Source organism: Pygocentrus nattereri, chromosome 1 (assembly GCF_015220715.1).
Source record: "Pygocentrus nattereri isolate fPygNat1 chromosome 1, fPygNat1.pri, whole genome shotgun sequence".
Lineage (NCBI taxonomy): Eukaryota > Metazoa > Chordata > Actinopteri > Characiformes > Serrasalmidae > Pygocentrus > Pygocentrus nattereri.
In genome coordinates, this window is record NC_051211.1 from 402,501 (window position 1) to 428,542 (window position 26,042).

General features: G+C 44.3%; 1 protein-coding gene across 1 annotated transcript in view; it reads left to right on the top strand.

Moving 5' to 3' along the window:
• The first annotated feature begins 2,851 nt into the window (after positions 1–2,851).
• oprd1a (opioid receptor, delta 1a) overlaps positions 2,852–26,042 on the top strand; it is a 38,994-nt gene continuing 15,803 nt past the window's right edge. The window contains exon 1 of the mRNA XM_017682756.2: positions 2,852–3,238. Within this exon, the coding sequence (XP_017538245.1) occupies positions 2,997–3,238 (242 nt within the window). The 5' untranslated portion in view covers positions 2,852–2,996. The remainder of the gene's footprint in view (positions 3,239–26,042) is intronic.

Genomic DNA, 26,042 nt, shown 5'->3' on the forward strand with positions numbered 1-26,042 from the left:
GAACCTCTGATTACACCTCACACACTGGATTTCGGGGGAATTTAGAACAAGTTTAACAGAGAGAAGCAGAGCGGAGCTTTTTATTATATGGGTTTATTTGATTCGGGGATCTATGAGGTCTAAAGCTGTGATTGTTCACCAAGTGAAGCTGAGAAAAATGCTCTGAAATGGTTTTAATGCTTGTCTGGCCCAGCGGGTAGTGAGTGGACTGTACAGCGTGGGCCGCTTTGTCGTCCAGTGATTTCTTTAGTCTCTGCTCCTGTTCGTTTCACCTGGACAGCCTGCAGAAGCTTTGACCCCAAATGACCTTTCCTGCGTTTTGCCCCTGCAGGTGAATTCTCCTGTCTGTAGCCTCGTCAGCAGGAGAATTCCGCTCCTGAACGCCGGCGTTTAATGAAGCTGAAGCCGCCTCAGGAGACGCTGCAGTGCAGCGAAGCAGAGCAGATCCATTCAGCTGCTTCACTGGAGAGACATTCATTCCTATATGTCACACAATAAACCGGGAGCAGAGACATGACGAGCATGATGACCACCGCTGACCAAAGAAACACAAGGATCTCCAAAACGGTCACGTTACAGCAGAGGACACAGACGCGCTTTCAGCGCAAGTTCATGTAAGGAGCTTTTATTCCAGGCCATTCTGAAGCATTTGGGTTCAAACATTCACACGATGTGAAAATCCAGATCAACAGAAATGAAGCTGTTTGGGTTTTTTCTGGACAGTGACAACGTGGCCTGCAATAATACTGATGGAGTCAAGTGAGGTGTGGAAAGTAGGCAAATTCTTCAAGATTCTCAGTTTCAAATTTCAGTTTTCAAAGAACATTTCAGTTCAAATTCCCAAAAATCTCAAATTCCCAAAAATCTCAAATTCTCAAAAATCTCAAATTCTCAAAAATCTCAAATTCTCAAAAATCTCAAATTCTCAAAGAAGGTTTTTAAATGGTCAGAATACCTCGGTCATGGCGTCAGACTCAAGCTGTTAGAAACTAATTTTATTTCATGTTATTTTGATCCTTGACGCCACATGAGGCTGGAGTCTGAACTGAAATCCAATCTGAAGGTTTGTGAGAGATGAAAATATCTGAAACTGAATTTCAGTTTTTCTGTTAAATCACATTTTCAGATTAACTTCCAGAGCAGCTCCCGGGCGTCTCACAGGCGAAAGCAGTCGGACACCGAACCCCCCTCCACCCCTCCCTCCACCTATGCTCACTGGCCATTTTATCGGAAACACCACCGTACAGGTACACTTGCAGTCAGTGGCTGTTTTTCATTCAACCATTTCCCAAATGTTAGAACAAACTGGGAATGACGCTGTGTTTCCATCCACTACCGTTATATGAGGTAACCCTAGATGGTGTAAGATCATCTTTAGACTCATCTTTACAGTCGTTTTGGTCAGTGCTTCAGAATGTTGGAAAGCTCTGCGGTCCGCGATTGGTCTGTCTGTAAGGCCAGTCATTTCCTACTGATGGCTTGATATGTCAAAGGAACCGGCCCTGTGACCGGAAGGTCGCTGGTTCGATCCCCAGAGCCAACAGTACGTGACTGAGGTGTCCTTGAGCAAGACACCTGACCCCCAACTGCTCCCCGGGCACCGTGGACAGGGCTGCCCACTGCTCCGGGCAAGTGTGTGTGTGTGTGTGTGTGTGTGTGTGTGTGTGTGTGTGTGCGTGTGTTTGTGGTGTTTCACTGCACAGATGGGTCAAATGCAGCGGTGAAATTTCCCCACTGGGGGACTAATAAGGGTCACTTAACAACCCCATCTATGAAAGGACCAGGACCACCCCTGAGTGGGTATGATGGGGCGATGCCCCTCTCTGAGTGCAGCAGTGGTGTGAGTGGATTAGGCTCAGCACCCGTGTTGAGAGCGTTTCAATCTCTTCTCCCCGGCGCCCAGTGGAGAGGACACCATGCAGCTGATGTTCATCTGCCGGCCAGTGTGGATCACTCCCCAGCCAAGGGGATAGAATGACACACGTGTCAGCTTCAATAGCAGTGAGCGCTGCAGTGAAACAGCGAGTCAGTATTACACGGTCACTGATTATATTGAGGAATAATCATTAATTCTAGATATTAAGCGGTGATTATCACAACATTCACCGATCAGGCATAACATTCTGACCAGACTCAGCAGCGCACCCGGAGTTTTAAACACCTGTGTCACTGCTGGGCTGAGAATAGTCCACCAACCAAAAATATCCAGCCAGCAGCGTCCTGTGGGCAGCGTCCTGTGACCACCGATGAAGGACTAGAGGATGACCAACACAAACTGCGCAGCAGCAGATGAGCTGTCGTCTCTGACTTCACAAGGTGGACCCTACAAGGTAGGAGTGTCTAATAGAGTGGACAGTGAGTGGACACAGTGTTTAAAAACTCCAGCAGCACTGCTGTGTCTGATCCACTCGCACCAGCACAGCACACACTAACACACCAGCACCACGTCAGTGTTACTGCAGTGCTGGGTATGTTTTCCAAGTGAAACGGGCTTCAGTGGAAGGACAGCAGCGTCAAAACACGGACTCAGCATTTCACCTGATTATAGATTATGGATTATAGATTATGGATTATAGATTATGGATTATAGATGAGTCTAGTGTTGAAATGTGAAGCTAGTAGGTGATCATTTGTGCGTAATCAGTCGTTTTTACAGGTCCGTTTTGGACGAACTGAGTTCTACAGCAGAACCGTGTGCGCGCGCAGGTTCCGAGCCGCCCAGCTCTGACGTCGTTTTTCCCTCCAAAGAAGAGCGGGGCAGTGAGGGGGGCGGGGGTGAGAGGGGTGGGGCGAAGGCGGGTGACCAGACCTTCTCGGGGATAGCGAGGAGCGCGCGCGCAGTAGACGCTCAGACCGTCCGCTCGGCTGCTGGGAGGCTCGTGCGCGCCGCGTGTGGAGTTTGTAACCGGTGGATTGGGCGCTGCGCGGCTGAGAGCGCGCGGGCTCGGAACGTGCCCTGTTAACTTTCCGATCAGCGCAGCGCGCGAGCAGCGAGCATGGAGCCGTCCGCCGCGCCCGGAGCGGCCGAGCTGGCCGACCTGTACTCCGTGATCCCGTTCAACGTCACCTTCCCGGACGACGTGATGGGCTTCGTGCCGGACGCGCGCAACTACACCGAGCAGAACCCGGTGCGGAGCCCCGCGGGGATCGTCATCGCCATCTCCATCACCGCGCTCTACTCCGTCATCTGCGTGGTGGGACTCCTCGGCAACATCCTCGTGATGTACGGGGTGGTCAGGTACGCGCGCTCCACCTGCTCGCAGGCTGCGCTCCTAGAAGAGATGGTTCGTCAAAGGTTCTTTAGTAAAGGCAACGGATGTGTCTAGAACCACGGGTTCTGTCCTGAAATGTCTGCATGTTGAAATGGTTCTTCAGACTGATGGAGATGTTGCACCACACAGGGTTCTTCTGCTGTTACAATGTGAATGTCTTGAGTGCTCAGTAGAACCATTTACGACACATTTTCTATCAATCTGAAGAACCATTTCACCATTCATTTAAACATGAAATGGCTCTACAGAGCGATCCCCTTACTGAAGAACCCTTAAGAACTATTCTTTCTAAAGAATTTAGGTTGAGATCCTTCAACATTTCTGTGTGATTAACTGGTTGAAATGTAATCAGAGCGGTTCTGAGCGGTTTGGTGTGAAACGCTCGGTTCTAGATAAACTTACAGAGTCAGAGCCGCTCACAGTGGTGGTGATAGGAACCAGACTCTAAAAGCTCCTACAGAAAGTTCCTACATGAACTGGTTCTGAATTCACTGCCTGATGACTGAGACGCTGTTTTATGAGAGTTTAGAGAACTTCAACTCCATTCATGGTGGAGGGAGACATGCAGGGCGCTGTGCGGCAAAATAGTCCCCAAAGAAAACTCATTATTCCAGATTTTCCACTGTTTTCCATCATCGACATTCCATATAAGCTCAGAAGACTCGTGTAGGTTCTCTGGTGGTTCTGGATGGTAAATAAAGTGTCTATATCTGTGTTGTCGTCATGGAGACGCCTGGTTCCCATCACCACCACTGGAAAGAGCCTACGTATTTAGGGAATTGGGTGGAGTTCCCCTTAAACGGTCAGTCTGAACACCCCCGTCTAATGAGGTGACTGGAAGTGAACTGACGGCTCTTGTTGGACAAAACAAGAGAAAATATGAAATGTGCCACAAAGCCGCAGGGTTTATGAAGAATTCAGTAAATAAACAGTAACTGTGAAGGGTTTAGTAAACACAGCGGTTCTAGGTAGAACCATGCACACTCAAAGAGCCATTTGCCTGCTTAAAGGGTTCTCTGCATGGTGAAGTGGTTCTTGAGATTGAGCCTTTTTGAAAAATGGTTTTGTGTAACACCAAACAGGGTTCTGCTGTTTTTACATCCTTGACATCAGAACCATAGCAAAGCCCTTTGTGGTGCTGTTTAGAACCATGTACATCACATTCTCCATCAGTCTGAAGAACCTTTTCACCATGCAGAGAACCTTTCAAGTGTTCGTTGTTCAGCATAGAGCCATAGACTTTAACCGGGGTGCCCAAACTTTTGCAGGCGAATGTAAACAGTTGTCAGTTATGGAAAAGTGATTAAAACCAAGATAAACATGTTTAATATGATGCTTATTACCGGCTAATTATTAATGAATTTATTATTTATGCAGCAACAGTTTTAACAGCACATCCACATTTCTGCTTAATCATCATATTAATCACAATTAAAGCCTTTCGCATGAATAATTCTGCATATCAGATTAATATTGCAGACAAAACGGGAAAAGACTTTAAAACAGGCAAGAAAAAAAACTGTTAATGACGTCTTTAGAGGGCGGGGCTGAGCGGCGTTTGTTTATTTGATGGTCGTTAATGACGTCTTTAGAGGGCGGAGCTGAGCGGCGTTTGTTTATTTGATGGTCGTTAATGACGTCTTTAGAGGGCAGAGCTGAGCGGCGTTTGTTTACTTGATGGTTGTTAATGATGTCTTTAGAGGGCGGAGCTGAGCGGCGTTTGTTTATTTGATGGTCGTTAATGACGTCTTTAGAGGGCGGAGCTGAGAGGCGTTTGTTTATTTGATGGTCGTTAATGAAGTCTTTAGAGGGCGGAGCTGAGCGGCGTTTGTTTATTTGATGGTTGTTAATGACGTCTATAGAGGGCGGAGCTGAGCGGCGTTTGTTTATTTCATGGTTGTTAATGATGTCTTTAGAGGGCGGAGCCGAGCGGCGTTTGTTTATTTGATGGTCGTTAATGACGTCTTTAGAGGGCGGAGCTGAGCGGCGTTTGTTTATTTGATGGTCGTTAATGACGTCTTTAGAGGGCGGAGCTGAGCGGCGTTTGTTTATTTGATGGTTGTTAATGATGTCTTTAGAGGGCGGAGCTGAGCGGCGTTTGTTTATTTGATGGTTGTTAATGATGTCTTTAGAGGGCGGAGCTGAGCGACGTTTGTTTATTTGATGGTCGTTAATGACGTCTTTAGAGGGCGGAGCCGAGCGGCGTTTGTTTATTTGATGGTCGTTAATGACATCTTTAGAGGGCGGAGCTGAGCGGCGTTTGTTTATTAGATGGTTGATTATGACGCCTTTTAGAGGGCGGAGCTGAGCGGCGTTTGTTTATTAGATGGTTGTTAATGACGTCTTTAGAGGGCGGAGCTGAGCGGCGTTTGTTTATTTGATGGTTGTTAATGACGTCTTTAGAGGGTGGAGCTGAGCGGCGTTTGTTTATTTGATGGTTGTTAATGACGTCTTTAGAGGGCGGAGCTAAGCGGCCTTTGTTTATTTGATGGTTGTTAATGACGTCTATAGAGGGCGGAGCTGAGCAGCGTTTGTTTATTTGATGGTTGTTAATGACGTCTTTAGAGGGCGGAGCTGAGTGGTGTTTGTTTATTTGATGGTCGTTAATGACGTCTGTAGAGGGTGGAGCTGAGTGGCATTTGTTTATCTGATGGTTGTTAATGATGTCTTTAGAGGGCGGAGCCGAGCGCCGTTTATTTATTTGATGGTCGTTAATGACGTCTTTAGAGGGCGGAGCTGAGCCCCGTTTGTTTATTTGATGGTTGTTAATGACGTCTTTAGAGGGCGGAGCTGAGCGGCGTTTGTTTATTTGATGGTTGTTATTGACGCCTTTAGAGGGCGGAGCTAAGCGACGTTTGTTTATTTGATGGTAGTTAATGATGTCTTTAGAGGGCGGAGCTTAGCGGTGTTTGTTTATTTGATGGTTGTTAATGACGTCTTTAGAGGGCGGAGCTGAGCGGCGTTTGTTTATTTGATGGTTGTTAATGACGTCTTTAGAGGGCGGAGCTGAGGGGCGTTTGTTTATTTGATGGTCGTTAATGACGTCTTTAGAGGGCGGAGCTGAGCGGCGTTTGTTTATTTGATGGTCGTTAATGACGTCTTTAGAGGGCGGAGCTGAGCGACGTTTGTTTATTTGATGGTCGTTAATGACGTCTTTAGAGGGCGGAGCTGAGCGCCGTTTGTTTATTTGATGGTCGTTAATGATGTCTTTAGAGGGCGGGGCTAAGCGACGTTTGTTTATTTGATGGTAGTTAATGATGTCTTTAGAGGGCGGAGCTTAGCGGTGTTTGTTTATTTGATGGTTGTTAATGATGTCTTTAGAGGGCGGAGCTGAGTGGCGTTTGTTTATTTGATGAACAGTGTAGATTCTGCATTCTCTGTCTAAACAGCTGTGCTGCTGTAACACCTGCAGAATGATTCTTTACGGTTCATGTTATAATAAACCTGGATGTTCCTTAAACAGACAGGGTCTAAAAGGCGGCATCTTTTCATACAAAATGTATTCAGTGTTAATGGAGCTTTCACATAGTAGTAGGTTACCCACTCTTACCCCCTCCGGCCCCTGGACACCATTAAAGATGCTGGATTTAGAACTTTACACTGGTAACAGATAGAATGGTCCTTTTCATCTTTGGACCCAAGAATACAATATATTATATTATATATATCATTATTTCCATAAACAATCTGAAAGCTTCGCTCGTCAGACCACAGTACATGTTTCCACTGAGCATTCGTCCATTTCAGATGAGCTTAAGCCAGAGAAGTAGGCGGTATTTCTGGACATTGTTGATACATGACATTCACTGTACATAGTGCAGCCTTAATTTTGTGGGTGCAGAGATTTACGGTGTTTGTTGACATTCATTAATGTTATTCTGCACTGTAAAGGTAGAAACAGCTAAAATCCATGCAGTCGCTTGTAACGGCTCAAACAGTTGAATTATTTGCTGCTGCATTTCAAGGCAAAGTGTTGAGCTTTGAGCCATCCTCACCTGTAAAAGTTTCGGCTTTACTGGATGCTCCTTTTACAGCCTGGTGTGATTACATCACCTGTTTAAGATGTTTTTAAAAACCGTACCACATTCCTACAGTGTGTTGAAGGCATCGGTTTCAGAATGGGCGTACGTTCACGAGAAAAATGTGAAACTAATAAGATATAAAATATCTCGCAGTTGTACTGGAGACGCCCAAATCAGTTTTTAGTTTTATTTCTCATGCTGCTCCAGCATGATTTGAAGGTGGGATGTGTATGACATAAAATAATAAAGTAATTCAAGTCCATTCACACGGCACCAAACTACATCATCTACTCTTCATGAGTCACACAGCTTACAATTCTCACCTGAACCTCCTCCTTCTCCTACACGAGAACTCGTAATCAGGAGTGAATGACCTGTCCTTGACCACAGCTGTGATAGAGATGGAGAATGAATTGGAGGCCTGAGGGTGTGAAGCGACAGAGCTCTGTAGGAGCTCTTCTCTCTTGTGTGTTAACAGAATTCATCACTCCTGAAAATGGAGGTTCCTAAAGGGTTCTTAGTTTGGATGCACAGCTCTAGGAAAATCATTTAAGGTGACACACTGCAGGTGAATAGGGTCATTTTTAAAACTGTAGCTATCGGCATGAATATTTGCCACTTGATTGTCGATATTCTCACAGCTATTTTTTGTGTTGGAGGCTCACAGTGCAGCTTCGAGGTTCTGTGAACTGGAACCATGCGGAGCCCTTTTTGATAACCTTCATTTTAAAGGTGGGGGAAGTTGGGCTCGGCCAGGGCAGCAACCTGAGAGAGGAGGTTCCTGCTGAGTAGGAAATTAGTGGAGATGGAGAGTCTGCACTACTGCACACCCTGCTGGGTGGAACATCAGGATGGGGTTGACCTTGTTAATCTTCAGGAGATTATGGTCCGATGGTATTTAGCACTGACACCACATAAAGGGCAATATCTTCACGAGGGCTCTGGAAGCACACTGTAAAAAGCCATTCACAAAAACTAGAAAAAGTATGAAATGCTTATATTAAGAAAAAGAGCCCAGAAAGTAAGGCGAGGCAAGTCGATTTCATATTTATAGAGCACCGTTTATACCCTGTGCCATTTAAAGTGCTTTCCAAATGATGAAATACAAAGAAAACTCTAATTAAAAATGAACAAGTAACAAAGTAGAGTAGGATTAAAAATGTAGTTATACATGATTAAACAATAGATTTTACATTGAAAGAATAAAAAAAATTAAACATCTAATTAAAAATGAAATGATGTTAGAGGAGAAGCAAAGCAGAGCAACATTTATTTATGTAGCGCTTTTTACAACAGATTTAGTCACAAAGCAGCTTTACAGGACCATCAGTATTACAGAGAGAAAAGAAAAAAGGAAATCGGGGTCCGAGCCCCCATGAGCGTCGCCAGCGGCGACGGTGGCAAGGAGAAACTCCCTAAAAGAGGAAGAAACCATGAGAGGAACCAAGACTCAGAAGGGGAACCCATCCTCCTACGGTCGACAACGGACAGCAAACATTGTTAGTATGAAGTGAGAAAAGAAAAGATCTGAGGGTGAGGAGCATCTGAGGGTGAGGAGCATCTGAGGGTGAGGAGCATCTGAGACTGCACAGCGCTGTACAGCAAGAAGCTCAGTGGTGGTCAAGCCATTCCAGAAGGCTGGTGAGCAGTGACGCCTGATCAAGGCAGAAGAGGCAGCAGCATCAGACGCACAGGATGGGCAGCTGATCAGCTCGGCAGAGAAAGACGCAGTCAGTTCTGTAAAGAGTGGCTGACCACAGAGTCAGTTCTGTAAAGAGTGACTGACCACAGAGTCAGTTCTGTAAAGAGTGACTGACCACAGAGTCAGTTCTGTAAAGAGTGACTGACCACGGAGTCAGTTCTGTAAAGAGTGGCTGACCACAGATTACAGTATAACAGAGCAGTGGAGACTCCAGCAGGTCCAGATCTGACAGGGAGACTAATCACCAAAGGCTCCACTGTACAAGTGAGTTTTTAGCCTAGACTTAAAGACTGAGGCTGAGTCTGAGTCCCGAACATTAACAGGAAGGTTATTCCAGAGCTGGGGGGCTCTGTATGAGAAGCTCCACCCCCTGATGGAGCTTTATTAGTTCTAGGTACCAGTAGTGAGCAGCACCTTGTGATCTAAGTAGGCGTGATGGTTCATAGTGGGAGAGGAGCTCACTCAGGTACTGAGGGGCGAGTCTGTTTAGAGCTTTATAGGTCAGTAATAGAATTTTATAATCAATGTGAAATTTAACTGGTAACCAGTGCAGGGCTGATAAAACTGGGCTGACCTGGTCAAACTTTCTGGTTCCTGTGAGACTCTGGCTGCAGCGTTCTGGACCAGCTGAAGTTTGTTAAGGCTTTTGCTGTGACATCCAGACAGCAGGGCATTACAATAATCTAGCCTTGAAGTGATAAATGCATGAACTAGCTTTTCTGCATCCTGTAGAGATAATGAATTTCTTAATTTAGCAATATTGCGGAGATGCAGGACGGCTGTTCTAGTGATTAGTTATATGTGCGTTGATGGACAGATCAGCGTCCATCACGACACCAAGATTTTTAACAGAGGAGCTTGATGCAGCTGAGAGGTTATTAAGTTTAAGTTAGACAGTTTGTTTCTAAACAAACACTAAGAAGGGCTAGAAACACTAATAGTGTTTAAACAGAGCTAGAGGTGGGGGGGGGGGGGGGGGGTGAGACTCTGGCAGCTGCATTCTGAATCAGCTGAAGCTGTTTGCCTTGTTTGGGAGTCCAGTTAGGACATTTTTGAGGTCAGACACTGATGTTGGACGAGAAGCCTGGCTCGCAGTCTCCGCTCTAATTCATCCCAAAGGTGTTCTAACAGGTTGAGGTGAGGACTTCCATGCACACAAACTCAATATGAGTCTATTTCTTCTCTTGTTAAACTGCATTGCTGCTAAAATATGTGACTCAAAATGTTCACTTCTCAAATTAGGTAGCTGGTGACCCCAGAGGTTTAGTCCTCTAGATCAACAGTACCGTCCACTCGCACAGCAGCAGTTCTGAATGCATACCAGTCTGTACTGTCAAAGCAGTCCAGAAGCACTAGATCAGTTACTCCATTCCACACTTTGATAGTCTTACTCACTGGAAGCGCTTGCTTGAGGAGTTGCCTGTATGCCGGGTGGAGAAACGGCCCTGTAGGCCCCATTCATGTTGCTGTAGACTTGGCCGGATATGTTTCTGTCCCTCATCGGAAAACTCACATGCTGATGATACTTGGAGAGGACAGTCCTCAGGTTGCTGTAGTCGACGGTTATTAATCTCAGCGTTACTGAGCTCTGCTAAAGCCTGAGTAGACTGATAAATCAATGTGATCGGTTATTAATCTCAGCGTTACTGAGCTCTGCTAAAGCCTGAGTAGACTGATAAATCAATGTGATCGGTTATTAATCTCAGTGTTACTGAGCTCTGCTAAAGCCTGAGTAGACTGATAAATCAATGTGATCGGTTATTAATCTCAGCGTTACTGATCTCTGCTAAAGCCTGAGTAGACTGATAAATCAATGTGATCGGTTATTAATCTCAGTGTTACTGAGCTCTGATAAAGCCTGAGTAGACTGATAAATCAATGTGATCGGTTATTAATCTCAGTGTTACTGAGCTCTGCTAGAGCCTGAGTAGACTGATAAATCAATGTGATCGGTTATTAATCTCAGTGTTACTGAGCTCTGCTAAAGCCTGAGTAGACTGATAAATCAATGTGATCAGTTATTAATCTCAGCGTTACTGAGCTCTGCTAAAGCCTGAGTAGACTGATAAATCAATGAGATCAGTTATTAATCTCAGCGTTACTGAGCTCTGATAAAGCCTGAGTAGACTGATAAATCAATGAGATCAGTTATTAATCTCAGCGTTACTGAGCTCTGCTAAAGCCTGAGTAGACTGATAAATCAATGTGATCAGTTATTAATATCAGCGTTACTGAGCTCTGCTAAAGCCTGAGTAGACTGATAAATCAATGTGATCGGTTATTAATCTCAGCGTTACTGAGCTCTGCTAAAGCCTGAGTAGACTGATAAATCAATGTGATCGGTTATTAATCTCAGCGTTACTGAGCTCTGCTAAAGCCTGAGTAGACTGATAAATCAATGTGATCAGTTATTAATATCAGCGTTACTGAGCTCTGCTAAAGCCTGAGTAGACTGATAAATCAATGTGATCAGTTATTAATCTCAGCGTTACTGAGCTCTGCTAAAGCCTGAGTAGACTGATAAATCAATGTGATCAGTTATTAATCTCAGTGTTACTGAGCTCTGCTAAAGTCTGAGTAGACTGATAAATCAATGTGATCAGTTATTAATCTCAGTGTTACTGAGCTCTGCTAAAGTCTGAGTAGACTGATAAATCAATGTGATCAGTTATTAATCTCAGCGTTACTGAGCTCTGCTAAAGCCTGAGTAGACTGATAAATCAATGCGCAATAAAGTAAGTGATACAGTGCTGAAGGATCTGAAAAGGTAAATGTGCTAAAAGTGGCCACTGGTCAGTTGAGGTGAGCAGTAATATCGAAGATATTTTCTTTCTCCCTGGATGGACGTTCTTCTTCAGAGATGCAAAGCCTAATTGGAGTGCATAGCTATGACTTGGAACATGACCTGTAGAACCGTATCTCATTATACCGTGTAGTGCTTTGGGGAAACATGTTTTTGGAGGATTAGGGCCACAAGATTAAGCCACATCCATAAGACACGATTATGCAAAACACTTCTGAATGTAATTTATTTGACCAACGTCCTGCAGATTTTTTTCTGTAATGCTGTTCTGAGCTCGTTCCTTCTTGATCTGTCCATTTCTTCTTAAACTCTCCTCTGAAGGTTCTTCATAGAACAGGATCCTCATCTGTTTCATATCTAAACGCTCCGTTATCTTCATCACTACTTTACAAACCCGCTGCAGCAGCTTCAGCAGCTGGAAACTCTCTGACGCCGTTTCACACGAGTATCCGATGTGGACTGAATGAAGAATGAAGGGTTTCCGGCGTGACGGTCAGTCCTTAGTGATCTCCTGAGTGTCTGTCGGTCAGTTTCACACAGAATGTAGACGGACACACGAATCCAGCAGCTCCACACGGTGAGAGGCAGGTGACGTGTATCTCAGCCCCTCTTCACAGGCTCATAACTCTGGATGTGAGTGTTGTATGATCTCATGATGAGATGGAATGGAAAGGGCGGCTCTACGGATTCAGGAAGGGTTTGAACTGGAATTCTGAGCTGGATCATCACAAAGATACAGAGACTTTGACGTGTGCGCTCTTGTAGAGGCTCTTTAAACTTTAATCAGCTTCACACTCACACGAGTTCAGAGAACCTCCACATAATGTAAATGTACTAGGAACAAAGCTTAAACTGGTATAGAATCTTTGTAACGTTATGGTTATTTATAAGGTTCTTCACTCACACATCTCTTTTCTAAACATGAAAAAGAGATTTTGTAATAATAATAATAATAATAATAATAAAAATAATACAGTTTGTTAATTATAATAAAGTTGCCCAGAGGGTTCTTCAGAGTGAGGCTATAGAATAACCACTTTTAGTTCCCTGAAGAACGAGTGCACAGTCACAGAGGCAACAACAATACAGTTTATTTTCCATTTAGGTTCTGCTTTCCATCTCTCTCTCTCTCTCTCTTTCTCTCTCTCTCTCTCCACCATCCTCATCTCTCTCTCTCTCTCTCTCTCTCTCTCTCTCTCCATCTCTCTCTCTCCTCTCTCTGTCCACCATCCTCCTCTCTCTCTCTCCACCGTCCTCCTCTCTGTCCACCATCCTCCTCTCTCTGTCCACCGTCCTCCTCTCTCTGTCCACCATCCTCCTCTCTCTCCACCGTTCTCCTCTCTCTCTCTCCACTGTCCTCCTCTCTCTCTCTCCACCATCCTCCTCTCTCTCCACCGTCCTCCTCTCTCTCTCTCCACTGTCCTCCTCTCTCTCTCTCCACCGTCCTCCCCTCTCTCCACCATCCTCCTCTCTCTCTCTCTCCTCTGTCCTCCTCTCTCTCCACCATCCTCCTCTCTCTCTCTCCACTGTTGTTCTCTCTCTCCACCGTTCTCTTCACTCTCCTCCATTCTCCTCTCATCTCCCTCTTCTCCAGAAAATACGGAGCAGTTGAGTTACTCTGAGCTGCGCCGCTCGACTCACCATGAAATTGCAGGTTTTGTGCTTCTTCAAGTCTCACATTCAGACCAGCTCAAAAACACAGCTACCGGGCCAGAACCTACAGCTCACAAACACAGCTACCGGGCCAGAACCTACAGCTCACAAACACAGCTACCGGGCCAGAACATACACCGGCCTCTGACTCAGGGGCCACCAGCCAGGCGTGATACCAAACACACCCACTGGGCCTGAACGCCCACGATGCACTGCATGGACCGCCAGACCCCAGAGGAAAAAGCTTCTGTGTGTCGTGTTGCAGAGATATCTGCTAAAGTTAGCATGCTAATGAGCTAGCCCGAGCCCAGATACTGAGAGCTGATTGGGTAGAGTTACTGATACTGAGAGCTGATTGGGTAGAGTTACTGATACTGAGAGCTGATTGGGTAGAGTTACTGATACTGAGAGCTGATTGGATAGAGTTACTGATACTGAGAGCTGATTGGGTAGCGTTACTGATACTGAGAGCTGATTGGGTAGCGTTACTGATACTGAGAGCTGATTGGGTAGAGTTACTGATACTGAGAGCTGATTGGGTAGAGTTACTGATACTGAGAGCTGATTGGGTACCATTACTGATACTGAGAGCTGATTGGGTAGCGTTACTGATACTGAGAGCTGATTGGGTAGAGTTACTGCTACTGAGAGCTGATTGGTTAGAGTTACTGATACTGAGAGCTGATTGGGTAGAGTTACTGATACTGAGAGCTGATTGGGTACCATTACTGATACTGAGAGCTGATTGGGTAGCGTTACTGATACTGAGAGCTGATTGGGTAGAGTTACTGATACTGAGAGCTGATTGGGTAGCGTTACTGATACTGAGAGCTGATTGGGTAGAGTTACTGATACTGAGAGCTGATTGGGTAGCGTTACTGATACTGAGAGCTGATTGGGTACCATTACTGATACTGAGAGCTGATTGGGTAGAGTTACTGATACTGAGAGCTGATTGGGTACCATTACTGATACTGAGAGCTGATTGGGTAGAGTTACTGATACTGAGAGCTGATTGGGTAGCGTTACTGATACTGAGAGCTGATTGGGTAGAGTTACTGATACTGAGAGCTGATTGGGTAGCGTTACTGATACTGAGAGCTGATTGGGTAGCGTTACTGATACTGAGAGCTGATTGGGTAGAGTTACTGATACTGAGAGCTGATTGGGTAGCATTACTGATACTGAGAGCTGATTGGGTAGAGTTACTGATACTGAGAGCTGATTGGGTAGCGTTACTGATACTGAGAGCTGATTGGGTAGCGTTACTGATACTGAGAGCTGATTGGGTAGCGTTACTGATACTGAGAGCTGATTGGGTAGAGTTACTGATACTGAGAGCTGATTGGGTAGAGTTACTGATACTGAGAGCTGATTGGGTAGCATTACTGATACTGAGAGCTGATTGGGTAGAGTTACTGATACTGAGAGCTGATTGGGTAGCGTTACTGATACTGAGAGCTGATTGGGTAGAGTTACTGATACTGAGAGCTGATTGGGTAGTGTTACTGATACTGAGAGCTGATTGGTCAGTGTTACTGATACTGAGAGCTGATTGGGTAGTGTTACTGATACTGAGAGCTGATTGGGTACCATTACTGATACTGAGAGCTGATTGGGTAGCGTTACTGATACTGAGAGCTGATTGGGTAGAGTTACTGATACTGAGAGCTGATTGGGTAGCGTTACTGATACTGAGAGCTGATTGGGTAGCGTTACTGATACTGAGAGCTGATTGGGTAGCGTTACTGATACTGAGAGCTGATTGGGTAGCATTACTGATACTGAGAGCTGATTGGGTAGAGTTACTGATACTGAGAGCTGATTGGGTAGCGTTACTGATACTGAGAGCTGATTGGGTAGAGTTACTGATACTGAGAGCTGATTGGGTAGCGTTACTGATACTGAGAGCTGATTGGGTAGAGTTACTGATACTGAGAGCTGATTGGGTAGCGTTACTGATACTGAGAGCTGATTGGGTAGCGTTACTGATACTGAGAGCTGATTGGGTAGCGTTACTGATACTGAGAGCTGATTGGGTAGAGTTACTGATACTGAGAGCTGATTGGGTAGCATTACTGATACTGAGAGCTGATTGGGTAGAGTTACTGATACTGAGAGCTGATTGGGTAGCGTTACTGATACTGAGAGCTGATTGGGTAGCGTTACTGATACTGAGAGCTGATTGGGTAGAGTTAATGATACTGAGAGCTGATTGGGTAGCATTACTGATACTGAGAGCTGACTGGGTAGAGTTATTGCTACTGAGAGCTGATTGGGTAGAGTTACTGCTACTGAGAGCTGATTGGGTAGCGTTACTGATACTGAGAGCTGATTGGGTAGCGTTACTGATACTGAGAGCTGATTGGGTAGAGTTACTGATACTGAGAGCTGATTGGGTAGCGTTACTGATACTGAGAGCTGATTGGGTAGAGTTACTGATACTGAGAGCTGATTGGGTAGAGTTACTGATACTGAGAGCTGATTGGTTGATGAACAGAGCATCTCTTAAAAGCTGTTAAAAATATACCAGCGGTGTTGAAGTGTTTTCTGCTGTTCAGGAAATTATTGTATTCTTTTATTTTAAAATGTTTTAGCATTTATAAACTATGATTTCTCTCAAAAGCTCCTTCCTAACTCGTTCGACTTGCTCGGGAGCGTTCTCTAGCATTTGAGATACCCCGAAGACATCACAGAGAGGCCACTCTCCTCTCTCCGAGTTCTCTGAAGAAAGTCCAAAGGAGGGAAGTAAAACAACACTAAGCATCAGCGCTGCTTTCCATCGCTGGAGCCTGCAGCTCTCAGAGAGTAAAGCGATGAAGTTCGATGCTCAACTTTTCTTCTGGTTTGTCCATATTTATAAGTACAGAGTTAAAAGGCATTAAATGTGTATATCTGAAGTGTATATCTGCACTGGAAATATATAAACTAAAAAAAACAAGAGTGGGTAAACACCTCCCTCCCACTGTATGTGTTAAACAAGAGCAAACACACGTTCAAAGATATTCGATGACGTTCCAAACAGAATTCCCCAAATATTCTATGAGTGATTTCAGTGTGTTTCAGCAGAAGAAACCCCCGGGCGATCTTGTTTGGGTCCGCAGTGTGTGTTAATTAACTGGAATTTAACTGAAATTTGCTTTACGGTATACGGCTGAAGCTTGTGTGAAGCCCCCCACGTTAATTGTTTGTAGTGAATTTGTTATCAAGCTCCTCAAATTGAGCATTTATTCGTGAATATTTACAGCTTGTTTCAGTCTGAAAAGTCACTGTAACTGTACCGGCTGAACGGCGTGGTGTTAAAGTGGGTGTAAGTTCTGTCTGACAGCGTATCCATTAGCTTAAAATGCACAGGGTAAGAAATTAGTGCTCAATTAGCATGTTCATTAAAGCTGAAACGAGTCTGTGTGAAAGCACCTCGCCGCCGGAGGGGAACAACTATCACTATCGTCATGACAACTACACTGGGTCCTTTTATTTATGGAATATCGTGTGTTGAGGAACCACACGTCCTGCTGAGTTGAAGGGGAATTCCACACGCTTTATTGTTTCTGCCGGGTTAAACGGTCGTTCTGAGCGGTTTGGTGTGAAATTCTCTGTTCCAGAGTCAGAGCTGCTCACAGTGGTGGTGATGGGAACCAGACGTCCCTCTAAAAGCTCCTACAGAAAGTTCCTACATGAACTGGTTCTGAATTCACTGCCTGATGACTGAGATGCTGTTTTATGAGAGTTTAGAGAACTTCAACTCCATTCATGGTGGAGGGAGACATGCAGGGCGCTGTGCGGCAAAATAGTCCCCAAAGAAAACTCATTATTCCAGATTTTCCACTGTTTTCCATCATCAACATTCCATATAAGCTCAGAAGACTCGTGTGGGTTCTCTGGTGGTTCTGGATGGTAAATAAAGTGTCTATATCTGTGTTGTAGTCATGGCGACGCCTGGTTCCCATCACCACCACTGGAAAGACGTCTGAACCATCTCACACCAAACCATCTGAACCTCTGATTACACCTCACACACTGAGTTATGGATGAATTTTGGAAAATTGGTGGAATTCGCCTTTAACTCAAGAAATAAAGCTGACAATGAGTAAAATGGAATAAGACACTAAAGTCCCGAAAAACAAATAAAAGTCTTAAAATAAGTTAAGTAATCGTAACATTTTACAGGTACATAACAACACGTATCAGTTCTGCTGACTAGATTTCAGACTCGGTCTAGCAAACTTATTCTGGTGCCAGTCATTCGTTTTCAACTGGCCCACTTGCCGAATGGATTGATGGCACTTGGGCAGACCGCTCCTGGTTGCTGGATGTGGCCACATCCGTACCAGATTTGGTCCACATGTCAGCCAAAAGTGAACCACACAACTGTGCCTAGTCTGGCCAAGAGGCTGACCACAAGATGTAGATGCCCAATACTATCAGAGTTTACATGCAACGCTCACGATGGCGCTGTTTAATAGAAATGAACGGTCCAGACGGCGCTGAGGGTCCCACACTGCTCTTGTGCTTCTGCCTGGCCCTCTGAACATTTATTTATTTGTATCTTCCACAGAGCTCTGCAATCAGGCTGATCTGAGTCCGATCTCCTCCACTGCAGGCTCACTGCAAATTAGACAGACTTCACCGAGGGGGGCTCTTCTTTATCAGCCCTCCGTCTGTGCAAATGAAGAGTCCTCAGGCTGATGAGGGAGCTGAGGCTGAGCCTGTCCCTCGCCACTTTAAAGCCTCTACAGACAGCCCTGATCAACAGCTCTCGCCATCCAGAAAATTAGACGCTCCGGAATGAGGAGCAGGTTCATCCTCGGAGAATGACTGTGAGGGAGATGGGAAGATAATTGAAGCGCATTCCAGCGCGTGAATGTGGCGTCGCTGAGCTGCTGTAAGAAGCTTCCTATTGAAGATCTGAAAGGGCTCAAAAGGGAGAAGGTGAGGTGGGGGGGTAATTGTGAGCGTGGGTGGGACACGGTTACAGTGGATCGTTAAGCGTGTTCGCTTAAAAGAAGCAGTAATGAGGGTTTCAGTTAAAATAAAGGCCCCCTAAAGGACCTTCTAATGGACCTAAAGGACCTTCTAATGGATGGCTCTTTAACCCCTCAGCGCATGGTGTTGCCTCAGGTTAACAAATCCATTTTCATGGCAATGACACACTCGGAATTACAGGGAAAGGGCAATTCATGAATTTTAATAGAAATGAAAGGAATGTAATTGGTCATCTGTTGGAGTGTCATTATAATCTGTATTGAATAAATTATAATTACATTAGGACAGACCGTTTAAATTTAGGACAGATTGTTTAAATTTAGGACAGATCGTTTAAATTTAGGACAGACCGTTTAAATTTAGGAGAGATCGTTTAAATTTAGGACAGATCGTTTAAATTTAGGACAGACCGTTTAAATTTAGGACAGATCGTTTAAATTAGACCGTTTAAATTTAGGACAGATTGTTTAAATTTAGGATAGATTGTTTACATTTAGGACAGATCGTTTAAATTTAGGAGAGATCGTTTAAATTTAGGACAGATCGTTTATATTTAGAACAGACCGTTTAAATTTAGGACAGATTGTTTAAATTTAGGACAGACCGTTTAAATTTAGGACAGATCGTTTAAATTCAGGACAGATCGTTTAAATTTAGGACAGACCGTTTAAATTTAGGATTGTTTAAATTTAGGAGAGACCGTTTAAATTTAGGACAGATTGTTTAAATTCAGGACAGATCGTTTAAATTTAGGACAGACCGTTTAAATTTAGGATTGTTTAAATTTAGGAGAGACCGTTTAAATTTAGGAGAGATCGTTTAAATTTAGGAGAGATCGTTTAAATTTAGGACAGATCGTTTAAATTTAGAACAGACCGTTTAAATTTAGGACAGATTGTTTAAATTCAGGACAGATCGTTTAAATTTAGGACAGACCGTTTAAATTTAGGATTGTTTAAATTTAGGAGAGATCGTTTAAATTTAGGACAGATTGTTTAAATTTAGGAGAGATCGTTTAAATTTAGGACAGATTGTTTAAATTTAGGACAGATTGTTTAAATTTAGGAGAGATCGTTTAAATTTAGGACAGATTGTTTAAATTTAGGACAGATCGTTTAAATTTAAGATAGATCGTTTAAATTTAGGACAGATCGATTAAATTTAGGACAGATCGTTTAAATTAGACCGTTTAAATTTAGGACAGATTGTTTAAATTTAGGATAGATTGTTTACATTTAGGACAGATCGTTTAAATTTAGGATAGATTGTTTAAATTTAGGACAGATCATTTAAATTTAGGACAAATTGTTTAAATTTAGGACAGATTGTTTAAATTTAGGATAGATTGTTTAAATTTAGGACAGATCATTTAAATTTAGGACAGATTGTTTAAATTTAGGACAGATTGTTTAAATTTAGGACAGATCATTTAAATTTAGGACAGATCATTTAAATTTAGGACAGATTGTTTAAATTTAGGACAAATTGTTTAAATTTAGGACAGATTGTTTGTTGCCTAGGAGCAACATTTCACTGCAAAAATGTTGTCTTGCCAGTAGAACCTCTCTTTTCGTAGTGTAATATATAAACCGAGCTTTATTAGCAATAGATAAAATAACTTAAAGCTCCAGAGAACCTAAATCTTTCTTTACTGTCTGATTAAGTTAATCATGTACTAATTCACCCTCTGAGCGACGTTCCACTGACCAGACCTCCTCTCTGTGTAAACTGGGCGGTGCTAATCTTGGGTGATGCCACAGTAATCATTCCCACGGGCCAATCACAGGGCTGCGCCTCTTGCCCCGCCCACACCGGACAGTTTCGGAGTCACACCGGAATTGTAATGGCCCGGCCTGTGCCACCAGAGGGCGATGCCGGTGAGGGGCCATAAGTTCAGGGAACTCCAATTCCCAGAAGCCCTCAGGCTGATTAGGCCCAAATTGGCACACCTGTGGTCTCCTCTACTTAAGGCCGTGGCAAACGGCAGCCCTTTGTCTCACCTTAGTAGAAGGTGACCGGTACGGTGCACAGCCCAGCTGGGCATTTAAAGGAAAGGAAAGGAAAAGAAAGGAGAGCTGGAAAAACGAAAGAGACGTTGCCCCAAAACTACTTAAAAGCCAAGAATTAAACAAGAAATGACTCCAAGCCAAAAGTGTTTGTTCCTCAGAGATCAAGCAAGTGAAACGTAAAGCTGACCGTCCTCTCAGAGTCACAGAGGAAGGTTTTTGTTTTCTGATTAGCTTTTATTTCTTTTCTTCTATCTCAGTCTTTGAGCTGCTTTCAGCGTCTCCACCTCGACTCCAACGTGCATCACGTTCACACTCCATCAGCTCAGTTCATCACTTAAGACCCTTTCTCAGGGGGTCTCCTCTCTGCATGTGGGTGCGCCTCCCTGCCTGCCCGTAACACTGATCTGACAGGACGCCGCCTTTCTAACACCTTAGATGTTCCTCCGGGGGTCTTTTCCCGTTTTCCCCTAATAGACTCCAAACCGAAGCATAAGTGTTTTTATCTTCTGAGTAAAGACACCTGCACTGAAAGGTTCCTGAGAGTAGTGGTCCAGTCTGAGAACCACTTCTTTAGGCTCTTCTCTGTGGCACCTTCAGAGAGCAGGTTCCGTGTTCTCTCATCTGAAACTAAGGCCGCGTGTTCTTTTAATGGTTCCTGAGGAAATAGAATGAGCGTAATGAGGGTAGCTCTAGAGACGGTTACAGGAGCTTGATTTGTTGCTGCAATTTTCTACCCATTTATTAAATTCCTCATTCAAGGAGAAAATAAATCACTGGGTAAAGAAAAGAAAATCCATATGATTCATTTGCACTGAATCACACTTCACTGACCGGCTCAGATGGGCTTTTAGAAAGAAGCTTTAACTCTCAAGGCTTCGACTTTGTCAGAAATAATAGGAAATGATTTGAAAGCGGTGATGGACGCTGAAGATTTGAATGCAAAAAATAATAAAATGATAAAAATGAAACCTCACTTTAGGCCTTTAGTGTTAAACAGGCTGTTTTTATTACTGTAATTTTAAGTCCTGTATTGTGTCTCATTCTAAAAGCAGTCCAAGCTGAAACACCTCTTATAACTTCACTGGGAATGGGCGGGGCTAAACTGCTGTAGGCTGAATGGGTGGGGCTAAACTGCTGTAGGCTGAATGGGCGGGGCTAAACTGCTGTAGGCTGGATGGGCGGGGCTAAACGGCTGTAGGCTGAATGGGCAGAGCCAAACTGCTGTAAGCTTAACGGGCGGGGCTAAACTGCTGTATGCTGAATGGGCGGGGCTAAACTGCTGTAGGCTCAATGGGCGGGGCTAAATTGCTGTAGACTGAATGGGTGGATATATGTAATTGTATTGGTTTTTGTGACATCACAACTAACAACTAACACTTTAAACAGCCATTTAGCAACACTCTAGCAACCACCACAGATACCATAGCAACCTCCCAGTAGTGCCCTAGCAAGCTCTTAGTAACACCCTAGCAACCACCTGGGATACTACAAAAAACACCTGAGCAGCCACCTGGGAATTGCTTAATGAAAGGCATTAATTACGCCGAGTGATAGGAATAAACATTGAGTTTCATCAACTGAATCTGTTTGTATTGCTTTCCTTTATAATTTGATTATGTAATTAAATGCGATTGTGCAATTAACCTGTATGTTCAACAAACGCCGGAGCTTTGATTTGAAGAACGTCCGCAGTGCAGTAATGATATTCTAATGATATTCATCTATAATAAGAACACTTGGTTTAATGTTGTATCTCAATCCTAACATGAAGCCAATTGTCTCATTTCACATATTTGTTCTTTGATCTTCAGCAGTTTATGAGTCCTGCAGCGATAAATGTGCTGCAGCTGAAATATGTGTAGTACCAGTCTGACTGGATTAAATCAGATTTTATTATCGTATCCTAACAGACACGATGTCAGATTTCATTTTCTGAGAATCCTATTAGATGTCATACTCCATCCCTCATCATCTCGACATGAGACACGGCGGCGGCAGAGTCGTCTGAGGCAAACGGGCCAAACACACATCTTAGTAAACACCCTGTTCAGTGTTTATTAGGCAGTCACATACAGAAAATGTTTATTTTTTAAATATACATTTTTATTTTTATTATTGACATTGAGCTGCAACCCATATGGAATGTGTTTCATAAAGTTTTTTAGTGTGTGTGTGTGTGTGTGTTTATTCAGTCACTCAACCAAATCATTGAATTCAGGTGTTCCAGTCACTTCCATGGCCACAGGTGTATAAAGCCGAGCCCCTAGGCCTGCAGACTGCTTCTACAGACATTAGTGAAAGAATGGGTCAATTTCACAATTTCACCCTCCCAACTTTGTGGGAACAGTTTGGGAACGGCCCCTTCCTGTTCCAACATGACTGCCCACCAGTGCACAAAGCATAGTGCTCAGAGGTCACCAACTTTCTGCAGAGTCAATCACTACAGACCTCCAAACTTCATGTGGCCTTCAGATCAGCTCAAGAACAGCGTAGAGAGCTTCATGGAATGGGTTTCCATGGCCGAGCAGCTGCATCCAAGCCTTACATCATCAAGCGCAGTGCAAAGCGTGGAATGCAGTGGTGTAAAGCGCCGCCACTGGACTCTAGAGCAGTGGAGACGAGTTCTCTGGAGTGACCAATCACGCTTCTCCGTCTGGAAATCCGATGGACGAGTCTGGGTTTGGCGGTTGCCAGGAGACGGTACTTGTCTGACTGCATTGTGCCGAGTGTAAAGTTTGGTGGAGTCCTGACCTCAACCCGACAGAACACCTTTGGGATGAATTAGAGCGGAGACTGTGAGCCAGGCCTTCTCGTCCAACATCAGTGTCTGACCTCATGAATGCGCTTCTGGAAGAACGGTCAGAAATTCTCATAAACACTCCTAACCCTTGTGGAAAGCCTTTGCAGAAGAGCTGAAGCTGTTATAGCTGCAAAGGGTGGGCCGACATCATATTAAACCCTATGCATTAAGAACGGGATGTCACTCAAGTTCATATGCGTGTGAAGCCAGACGGCCGAATACTTTGGAAAGTGTGTGTGTGTGTGTGCGCGTGTGTGTGTGTGTGTGTTGTTTATAGGTATACAGCCTACAGTAATATACTTCCACTCGCTCAACCTTTCCTCGTACTGAAACTCTAAGGAGTGTTTTAGCCTGGACTGCTTTTTGAATGCAGCACAGCCAGTCAGAACAGAGCTCATTTACATGTGTCAGTGTTAAAGACGCAGTAACAGAAACAGCCTGTTAAGGTGAAACATGGAGAAAACTGAAAATGGTCATTTAGAGATGATCTAGCACACGGATGTCCTGAATGGACGTCACGGGGAAAAACAGAAACAGTGCTGGATATGAGCTCGAAGTATGACTATAAATCTGATTTAGAAAGCAAGTCCGATTTGTCCAGCTGTGTAAACAGCAGTCTAGCCTGCAGGCTTTTCTCCACACGCTCCCTCACAGTTCTCCTCCTCCAGCTGATTGTGAGAGTAGAACCAATGTTGGGAAGATAATTGAACGCAGCAGGTCAGTCAGTTTCCATTTTACCGCTGAATTACAGTGCCTCTCGCTCTGTGGGCCTTCCGTCCAGAACAGTCCACTCCATGAAAATGGAACATCACTAATGTTCTGCCATGCACTCAGCATGAATCAGCAGGAAAGGAGGAGCGTATTTGTCCGGTTCCGTCCTGCAGCTCTGTTAAACAGAGGCTGAGTCATGCGCCGAGGGCCGATTGTGCCTCAGAGTTTTACAGTTCAGACTGAACTGCGCAGCTGAACGTTTGTCTAGAACCGAGCTCTGAGTGAGATGGGAGAGGACAGAACTCGCACAAGCTGTGGAACTGGCAGAGCACAGTGAGCAGCGCTTCAAGCCACCAATCTGTGCTTCATGTGGATTTGTGCTCAGAGTGCTGCCCGATTTTAAAGGGCTGTCAGGCAAATCTGAATTTTCCTCACTTGCTTGAAGACTTTGACTGGTATGTAATCACTGAGTGTGTTTCCAGGTCAGATAATGGGGAAACTCCAGGTCTACATGAGTCAGACAGTAATCAGATAATGGGGAAACTCCAGGTCTACATGAGTCAGACAGTAATCAGATAATGGGGAAACTCCAGGTCTACATGAGTCAGACAGTAATCAGATAATGGGGAAACTCCAGGTCTACATGAGTCAGACAGTAATCAGATAATGGGGAAACTCCAGGTCTACAGGAGTCAGACAGTAATCAGATAATGAGGAAACTCCAGGTCTACATGAGTCAGACAGTAATCAGATAGTGGGGAAACTCCAGGTCTACAGGAGTTAGACAGTAATCAGATAACGGGGAAACTCCAGGTCTACAGGAGTCAGACAGTAATCAGATAATGGGGAAACTCCAGGTCTACAGGAGTCAGACAGTAATCAGATAATGGGGAAACTCCAGGTCTACATGAGTCAGACAGTAATCAGATAATGGGGAAACTCCAGGTCTACATGAGTCAGACAGTAATCAGATAATGGAGAAACTCCAGGTCTACATGAGTCAGACAGTAATCAGATAATGGGGAAACTCCAGGTCTACATGAGTCAGACAGTAATCAGATAATGGGGAAACTCCAGGTCTACATGAGTCAGACAGTAATCAGATAATGGGAAAACTCCAGGTCTACATGAGTCAGACAGTAATCAGATAATGGGGAAACTCCAGGTCTACAGGAGTTAGACAGTAATCAGATAACGGGGAAACTCCAGGTCTACAGGAGTCAGACAGTAATCAGATAACGGGGAAACTCCAGGTCTACATGAGTCAGACAGTAATCAGATAATGGGGAAACTCCAGGTCTACAGGAGTTAGACAGTAATCAGATAATGGGGAAACTCCAGGTCTACAGGAGTCAGACAGTAATCAGATAATGGGGCAACTCCAGGTCTACATGAGTCAGACAGTAATCAGATAATGGGGAAACTCCAGGTCTACAGGAGTCAGACAGTAATCAGATAATGGGGAAACTCCAGGTCTACAGGAGTCAGACAGTAATCAGATAGTGGGGAAACTCCAGGTCTACAGGAGGCAGACAATAATCAGATAATGGGGAAACTCCAGGTCTACAGGAGTTAGACAGTAATCAGATAATGGGGAAACTCCAGGTCTACAGGAGTCAGACAGTAATCAGATAACGGGGAAACTCCAGGTCTACAGGAGTCAGACAGTAATCAGATAATGGAGAAACTCCAGGTCTCCATGAGTCAGACAGTAATCAGATAATGGGGAAACTCCAGGTCTACAGGAGTCAGACAGTAATCAGATAATGGAGAAACTCCAGGTCTACAGGAGTCAGACAGTAATCAGATAATGGGGAAACTCCAGGTCTCCATGAGTCAGACAGTAATCAGATAACGGGGAAACTCCAGGTCTACATAAGTAAATATGAACATGCTCAATCTGGAAGAGTATGTTTAATTTCTTCATTTCATTGAGAATGTATTTGGTTTCAGCACCGCTCCAAAAGCGTTTTGCTGTGTCTAGTGGCGACGCTGCTCGCGTATTTCTTTGCAGGTAAACACACTTATTGTTGCAAATGGTCACTCTCAGTCTGTACAGTCCAGACATGGACACTGACTGTCTG